At 35.2% G+C, this 9393-nt stretch overlaps 1 protein-coding gene across 1 annotated transcript in view; it reads left to right on the forward strand.

Annotated features, from left to right (window-relative positions):
- Positions 1 to 8459, forward strand: part of LOC140440534 (uncharacterized) — a 193743-nt gene extending 185284 nt beyond the window's left edge. Inside the window, exons 4-5 of the mRNA XM_072530911.1 lie at positions 4289 to 4511; positions 7946 to 8459. Of these exons, the coding sequence (XP_072387012.1) occupies positions 4289 to 4511; positions 7946 to 8028 (306 nt within the window). The 3' untranslated portion in view covers positions 8029 to 8459. The remainder of the gene's footprint in view (positions 1 to 4288; positions 4512 to 7945) is intronic.
- The last annotated feature ends 934 nt before the right edge of the window (positions 8460 to 9393 follow it).

Consider the following 9393-nt stretch of genomic DNA (forward strand, 5'->3'; position numbering starts at 1 on the left):
TATTAGTAACAAACAACTGTTAGCACAGTCTACCTGTCATCATAGAGATATGCAATACTATGTTCTGCGGTTATTCACATGCGTAGAGAAATAAAACAGGAATAAGTCCACATGGTGTTCTATTCCTCTAAGTGAAAATGGACTTGGTATTCTTTTAAAGGTCACTATCCAACTAGAAAATAGTTTAGGACCTAGTGCTCTATTCCTTTAATTAAAGTGATAAGAGTTGATTATTAATGTGTAAAAATGTAAAAATTGAAAAAAAAATGAATATATATATATATATATATATATATATATATATATATATATATATATATATATACACTCATATGCAAAAAAATCGATCCATGGTTTTTAATCAGGTATATATGTAAAAGTATAAGTTAGATTAAAATAATTTTTACAGATTATCCAAAAAAATCATTTATTTATAGAGACATACGCCAAAACTCAAAAATACAGGAATATTTAAAACTTTCTGAAATTAAGAAAAACATTGATAATAAATCAATATCTAGTGTTTCCCCCTCGGGCCATTATAAGCGCGCCTGTACACGTCTAGGCATTGAGGTAATTAACCTCTGGATATCAAATTGATCCAATTGGTCCCATATTTCTTGAAGAGCCGCTGTAAGTTCAGCCAAGTTGTTTGGACGGGGTACTCGTGCTCGAAGACGTCTTCCCATCATATCCCATAGATGTTCTATAGGATTGAGATCGGGACTGCAAGCTGGCCAGTTCATACGAACAATTCCCACCTCCTCCATATATTGGTAGACGATTCTAGCACGGTGAGAACGCGCGTTGTCGTCCATAAAAATAAAATTAGGTCCAATGAATGGAGAAAAAGGTATCACATGCTGATCTAAAATACTTGTTATGTATCTTGCAGCAGTCATAGAACCTCTATCTACAATAACTAAATCAGTATGGGCTTTTGAACTGATACCAGCCCAAACCATAACGGAGCCCCCCCCCCATGACTTATTCTTTCCGCAATATTACATTGAAAATATCGCTCTCCGTGTTTTCTCCAAACCCTTTCTTGGCCGTCTGGTGACCTTAGACAAAATCTGGACTCATCTGAGAACAATGCATTGCCCAATCTGCATCACTCCAGTTTTCATGTTCTCTTGCAAAAGCAAGGCGAGCTCTGCGATGTTCTATGGATAGTATTGGAGATAGGGCTGACCTTCTGGATAATAAATTACCTTCTATAAGTCGTCGACGAACTGTCCATCTGCTTACATCCACATTTCTCACTTCGCTCAGACGATTTGCCAGTTCAACTGAAGTTAGATGCCCATTTCTCAAACATGATGAGACCAAAAATCGATCATCTCTTTCGGATGTTACCCTTCTACGACCTGATCCTGGTCTTCTTGTGAAGTTACCGGTGTCGCTAAAACGCCGAACTGCTCTTTGAACCGAAGATCGAGTAACACCCAACATTTCAGCTGCATAATATTGACTACGACCATCTTGAACTAAAGTCACCGCCCATGCAGCATCTCTCGGAGTTAGAGACATTTAGGAAGGATAATTAAATAAAAATATAACACGTTTTGAAAATAAAATCACTACACTAGTATGATGGTTGTTGAATTAAAAACAACATTCAATAAATATCTACTTGCTTCAGATCATTTTTGACAAAAACCTGAAATACCAATTTGTTTTAAGAAATATAAAAAGCAATATTAAAAATATTATTTTATTTCTCGTATACGAGGGTACACCTAAATTTACATACGTAATTTAATGTCTCTAAAATTATACAACTTCAAATAAATAAGAAATAAGGAATGGATCGATTTTTTTGCACCTGAGTGTATATATATATATATATATATATATATATATATATATATATATATATATACAGTTTGTTAAATAAAGCGATCTAAATATAGGCCGTATAAAACATATATTTTTTTTTATTAATATTAATAGTTCTATTAATCGTTTGTAGACAATTTTCGTCAGAAATTGCCAATTTTGAATATTTATAAAATTATCATTGTAATAGTACAACCCGAGACAAAGAAAATCAATCAAAAACCAAAGTTTCCTTTCATTTTAACCGCTGAATGTTTCATTTTGAGCTCTACCTCGCGAAACTGAAATCGGTTCGTAATTGAGAGCGAGAGAGCCAGAAGTTGTAACCCCAATACCGTCTGTAGCTCCGAGTTAGATGTATATGTATTGTGTGCAACTCTCAGTGTGATGCTCTGAGGTTTGTTGAGTTGCCCAGGATTAATTAGACTCAATAGTCTTTTTATTCGCCGTGCAACCTGAATGGTAATCACACGGTAAATAAACTTTTCTTCAGCAGGGAACGGAATTGGACTTTCGTACAATGGGAGATGCTTTTGTTTATATATTTTAAACTCCATGCATACGGATTAGAAATGAGACTTTGTGTTTTAAATCTTCTAAAAAGTTGTTAAAGCGGATAATAGATTATTATTTTGTAAATAAACTAGTTCAATCTATGATAATAGTGGTTTTTGTTTCCAAGAAAGATTAACTTGTTTATTTGCATTTTGAGAATGATTTCCGGCTTGTAACTCGAAAAGTTAATTAAATCTCTTTGTTATTTGACCTTCGCTCGCTACTTTTGAACGTTGTTCTGTTTTATCTCCTTCTGCATCTTATCGAGCCTTTTTTTCTAGGACGTCCTACTCTTCTTTTATTAAATTCCACCAATATTCAAGTGAAGACGTGAAAATACTGAACATAATGAACTCTATCGGTGTCGTTTCATAAAGATATCTTAAAAGTATTGTCTACCTCTACATCAAAATTTGAATTTATTTGAGACATTTATTTTGAAAAATAAAAATAGGTAAACAACAACGTTTTTTTTTTAATAATTTGTTTAGATAATTAATTACCAAATAATAATTATAACGATTGTTAGTACAAACGATTTTATCTATACATATTTATATTTTGGTTTTTTAAGTGTAAACACTAGCAAATAGGGATCTCTGGAATAACTAACACTAAGAAGCCACTAACCCCTATTTCTTGTCGTACTGCTCATCCATAGGTATATCTAATACACCAACGTATGCTAGTTCAAGTAGGAGACCTGGTCAGGGTTTGAACGGTCAATCCATAAGATCATTCACAGTTCTTCTTAACTTCCATTTACAACAAGAATAGATGTAGTCTGTCTCTTTTCTTTCTACCTTTTTGATAACTGGTTGGATCCCCTGTTTTACTTTCAACCAAAGAAAAGATATAAAAATGTTATTTAAAAAATTCCTTTGCAAAAGGTATAATAATAAAAATCACAGGACGTTTTCGGAATAACTATTCAATCATCAGTGCTATCCTAAAAGTATAATAATGTATGTATATGTTTGAATTTACTAGATATATGGTTAAAAACACTTTAAATGTTGTTCGATTAACTTTAAGTTACATTTTTTTAAATTAAAAACTATGATGTTTAAGTTATAAAACATGAAATGAGATTTAGATGTTTTTGAATGCTCCTATTGATTTTGGTTTTGTGGTAGCCGTTTTATAAGAGTGTTTGCCTTATTGAATTGATTTCGGATGACCTGTGATTGTTGTCGCTAAGTCTATGGAACGGGAAACAAGAGTGTTGATAACTGAATTAAGTTGAGCGGCGTGATGATGTGACTGGGCATTGAGATAACGGTTTGTATGAGTGAGTTTGCGGTACACAAAATAGGATAGGTGGGTTTTTTTAAATAAGAACATTAAATAATGGCAAAAACGCTTCAGACTTAACTTTCATCGTAAATTGAATACTGAGATGTATTGAATTTATTCAATGAGGAAGAGATCTAATGTGTCCTTTCCATGGTGCCAAATGACAAAGGTGTCATCAACGTACCGTAACCAGGTAGGTGGGTTTGAGATTTGATGAGGAATGTTTCGAAATGTTCCATGTAGATATCAGCTATTACGGGAGAGGGGGGAATCCCATTGGGGCACCTTTGATTTGACGATAGAAATAATTTTGTAATGAAAAGTATGTATTAGACATGCAGTGTTTTATAAGAGATAATGTGTCTTGGGGGATTTAATGTTTAGAGTCCAAGATGAAAATTGTTTCATCGATTATCAAAAAGCATTTAACAAAGTTCAACCACAACAAACTGATGGAAGTTCTACAAGATAGTGGAGCTGATGGAAAAGATTTACGTATACTTAAAAACCTATACTGTAATAGGCATCTTCTGTATTTTTTTGTCGTTTTTATCAACAGTCAAAATATAGATTTTATTTATTTTTTTTTTTTCAGGTGCCAGCGTATACTTCAGAATGGATAACTTCGGTAGAAGATAAACTAGAGAAGAAAACCGGAAGGCTCGAGCTTTCAGGAGTTGGTGGTAGCTGGGGAACTCTGCGACTGCGCTGTGAGGCTACACTTTTTCGGTTATACCGTGCCAAAAGCTTGGAGGTAGAAGTTCGACCGGATGTACCCCAACCAGCTTCGGTGCTCCTTATGGGACCAAGTAGTAGAGGTAAATGAGTAACATTTTGTACACATTTTACAAGAATTTGGATTCTGTTTTTTTTTTCTTAATCACAGAAGCTATCTTATTAGTTTTAACAATATTTTAGTTAAAGCGACCTCTGCCTTTTTCCTCCATCGGTCTTTATGCTAGACTCTTTGCATCCATTTCGAACCAGTATGTTGTTTTATGTAATCTGACCATCTGAGTTTGTAATTCGATGGTCTTCATTATATAATTATTTGATTGATATAAGGTTGAATGCTCGAATAAATGAACTTTGATAAAATAAAGGCAGATATCGAGCACAGTCTTATTAATTAAATCGTGCCCGAGTACTTTCGCTTCCTAGAGCATTTTTAGGGGCATTTCGTCATTGTTGGATAGCCCAAAATTGACGAAATGCCCCTGAAGATGATCTAGAAAGCGAAAGTACTTGGGCAAGATTTAATTAATAAAACTATGCTCGATATCTGCCTTCATTTTGTCAAAGTTCATATAATTATTTTGTTCCATCTTTCATCTTTTTATCTCAGTGTATGTCCAGCAAGTTTCAATTTAAGTTTATATAATTAATTTTAATCCAGCTATTTTATTTTTTTATATACTAGATATTTATTTGCCTCTCCTTAAAAGGTTGTATTTTTGCTATATCTTATGTGTTGTCCTTGGTGAACGTCCGTATTTGGGAGTTGTATATGAGAAGCTGTTTATTTATTTATTTATCGTATGGCATACAATAAGAACACATATTAAAAAAGCAATATAAAACATTACATGGAGTATTACAAACGAACATCTAATGCATTAATATAGTGTAAAACATTTTCGGTCGCATTCAGGAACTCGTCAAAAACTCCAGGGGACCGCCTTCGGGGGCATTCTTCAACAATGTAACGGACGGTCTGTCGTTGCGCGCCACAGTCACACTCCGGAGTAAGGGCTTTTCCCCATTTATGTAAGCTATCAGCACATCTACCGCTTCTTGTTCTTATTCTGTTTAGCGTTGTCCATGTATTCCGGGTCAGTTCAAAACCTGGCGGTTTCTCTGTGCTTCACACCCATTTGCTGTGCTTCCTGTGGTGAGTCGCGCTCCCATTGTCTTCTCCAAGCGTTGGTGAGGTCGAAATGTTCCTGATGTAAGGAGGTGGCCCTTAACATGACAGGATATCTGGAGCGCAGTCTGTTCATTTCGATATCACGCCTATCATGGTGGATGGGTAGTTGATGGTTAGACTGGATTTTTCGATATTCTCTGAGAAGGGAGTGACTTCTTCGTAGTTTCGGCGGTGGAATGTGACTCAGGATGGGAAGCCAATAGTTGGGTGTTGGTCTAGTTGTACCTGAAATCATTCGTATTGTCTGGTTTAATTGGGTGTCAATAATCTTCGTGTGTTTGCTATTGAGCCATACTGGGGAAGCATATTCAGCTGTCGAGTATACAAGTCCGATAGCAGATGATCTGAATACGGAGGCTGAGGACCCCCATGTGGTACCACATAGCTTTTGGATTATATTATTTCGCGTTTTTAGTTTTGCTGCCGTTCTTTGTAGGTGTTCTTTAAAACTTAAAGTTCTGTCAAGAGTCACTCCAAGATATTTTGGTGTTGAGTTATGAGTTAGTAGTCTGTCTTCAAAGTGAACAGACAGTTTTTTGTTGGCTTGGGCATTATTTAGATGGAAACAGCACACTTCGGTTTTCGTCGCATTAGGCCGTAGCCTCCATTTGCGAAAGTATTCTCCCATAATGGCAAGGTCATCCGTTAGTATTGTTTCTGTAACTGCCATGTTATTATGTCTTGCTGCAATGGCCCAGTCGTCAGCGTAGCCAAATTTCTGCGAATTTGTCCTAGGTAGGTCCGCGATGTATAAATTAAACAGTAAGGGTGCCAAAACAGATCCCTGTGGCAGTCCATTGCTGAGCTTCATTTGGACACTTTTTGAGTTGCCCATTGTGACTTGGAAAGGTCTGTCGGTGAGCATGCTATCAATGAGTCTAGTTATCTTTTGACACGGGATGGCACGGATTAGTTTGCAGATTAGTCCTTGTCTCCAGACGGTGTCGTATGCAGCTGATAGGTCAATGAAAGCAACGGATGTTTTTTGCTTTCTTTAAAAACCTGCTTCAATATGTGTTGTTAGGGATAGGATCTGATCTGTGCAGCTGCGGTTAGGTCTGAACCCTGCTTGCTCAATAGGTATCAATTCAAATATGTTTTTACTAATTCTGTTGTAGATTAATCGTTCCAACAGTTTATAGACACAGCTCAGCAGTGCAATCAGTCGGTAGTTTTGAGGCTGATCATTTGCCTTTCCCGGTTTTAATATGGCTATAATGGAGGCCCTTTTTAGTGAGTGGGGGATTTCCCCTGATTTTATCATATCTGTATAGAAATCAACCAGCCATTTCCTAGCATATTTGCCACAGTGGAGTAAAAATTCTGGATGAATTTTATCGAAGCCGGGTGCCTTTCTAGACTTAACTTCTGATATTGCTGAGTTAATTTCTTCTAGAGTAAACGCTTCAGAGTATTGAGATGTAAGCGGGCATTCAGACTTTAGTATTTTTAGTTCTTGCTTTACTTTGCTGGTGTGGTCACGATCTCTAGGTGCTCTTGAGGTAGCTACAATGTGGGAGGCCACTCTGTTGGGAACTATTAATACTTTATCTCTAGTTGTGTGTCTGCGACGTACCAAGTAAGGACCATGCTTTTCTGCTTGATTTACTAAAGTCTAGTTTTTCCACAGTTTCCATCTATTTTTGTCGTCTGGCTGCATCCAAACTGTGCAGTAGTTCGTCCGCAATTTTTCGGTCTTGGCTTTCGTTGTATTCTTGATATAATTTCTCACATTTTTCATTTTATCCTGGGACATACACTTTACGATATCCCCTGGGTATAGTTTTATTCGCTGTAGAGATAACCGCGCCAACAAATCTCATGTAGTTTTCATGTGTTGGGGTTATCCATCCCAAACATTTGTCCAATCTCTCAGTAAAAGTTGTCCAGTCTGCTTTTTTAAAGTTCCACCTAGGTCGAGGAAAATATGTTATTATTGGTATTTTGATGCCAACTTCTATTACAACTGAAAAGCTGTAGTATACGCTGATTGAATATCCTCGTTCTTACATATATACGAGTATGGAATATTATGAGTATATAAGAGAATTTACTAAATATATCCCAAGCTAGTATTTTTCGCTATATTTCCTGGATTTGATTTTCTTTAATCAATTTTGTGATTTATCTTAAATACAGGTAATTAGTTACTTGTTCTGTTATGTTTATTCTACTGTGATTTTTACGTTTTCTTCTTGGTCTGTTATGTTATTCTTTTTATGACAGTTTATCTTTAATTATATTTTATAGAATAGAAAAATGAAGTGATACTGAATAATATGTAATTTTACCTAGTTAACACTTAATTATTACTTTTTGTTACAGGTGGAAGAATGACCAAATTGCCAGCTCTAATCTTCTGCATCGTCGTTTTAGGGTCAGCAATAAGAAGCTGGAGTTGCTGCTAGTGAAGTTTAGTAGCGCAGAATTAGGGTTTCATAAATCAAAATGTTTTTTAAACAGAATGACAATTTTTATATTTCTTAGTTTAAGTCATATTCAATATTGTTGATTTGATGGTGTACTTTTACTGTAATTAAAAAAACAAAACGATTATGTCTATAGAAAAAACATAATCTATAGTGATATAGAATAACATGTTTTATAAAATTTGGCTTTATACTTCTTTCGAATCACTTTTGTTGAAAACAGCAACCAATATTACAATACTTGTTAACAACTCCAACTAAATGACCGAAGTATTAAAAACTAAATTTTTATTAGCACTTGCTCATTGCTTATTCTTTTATAATTATTCGCCTCGAATAACTGGTCTATCAGGGACCGACTGAAGCCAGCAGAATGGATCAGTTCCATTGCATCAGATGAAAACTGAATGCGGTAGATCGTTTATTTTCTGCAGGACGATGTACGGGCTCTCCCAGTTTCGTTGAAGTTTCGGACAAAGTCCTTTCTTACGTTTGGGATTGTATAACCATTGTGGGTCACCTCTTTCGAAAATTGTTCCGGTAGGATGCATGTCCTAGCCTTGGCTTTATCACTTTTTAGATTCTTCTTCTTGTTTAAAAGTTGGGGTTCCTCTAAAATTAGATTGATCATTTAGGGTTCCATAGCGAAAACATTGGGAATCACAGTAATAAACCATAAAAAATATTTTTCTGTTTTTGAATTACATATAATTTAGAAAGAATTTTTAGGATATGAAGCAGTTTTTCTGGTATATGGCGATACTAATAAGGAAGATGATTATGGTCATTCCATGGTTCATCAGACCGATTCAAGTGAACTTTTTAATGTCTTCCACAGTGTAGCATCTCACTTGCTTATTCATTATAATAAAGTTGAAAATATTATGGAACGAGTTATAAGTGGAAAGTCAAGAATTACTTGACCCATCCAGATCCGTTATGTTACTGTCTCAGCTACCTTTAAAGTCATGAATAGAAGGTTTTTTAATGCCACAAGATCTACAATTTTACTTTTCACTTATCCCAAACTCTAAAAACTGGCATTTGTGCCCGGAATATTGAAATGGGCGAAAAGAATGAAAATTCAGCGACAAATCTCATAATAAAAACATATTCTAATAATCGACTCCAGTTATTTAGACTAATTCCTTGTTGTCGCGGAATTGTCGATTTATCAAGGAAGTTTACCCATTACGCGCATAGATCAGTTTAATTTATAGACAAGAATGTCTTCAACAATGTTTTACGAATCTATTGTCATGCAGATGTCGATCAAAACTTGTGTGTCTTTAACGATAATTCACCTCCGTACATGTGTTTCACTATCGTAGAGGCTCTATAAAA

This window comes from Diabrotica undecimpunctata, chromosome 5 (assembly GCF_040954645.1).
Source record: "Diabrotica undecimpunctata isolate CICGRU chromosome 5, icDiaUnde3, whole genome shotgun sequence".
Lineage (NCBI taxonomy): Eukaryota > Metazoa > Arthropoda > Insecta > Coleoptera > Chrysomelidae > Diabrotica > Diabrotica undecimpunctata.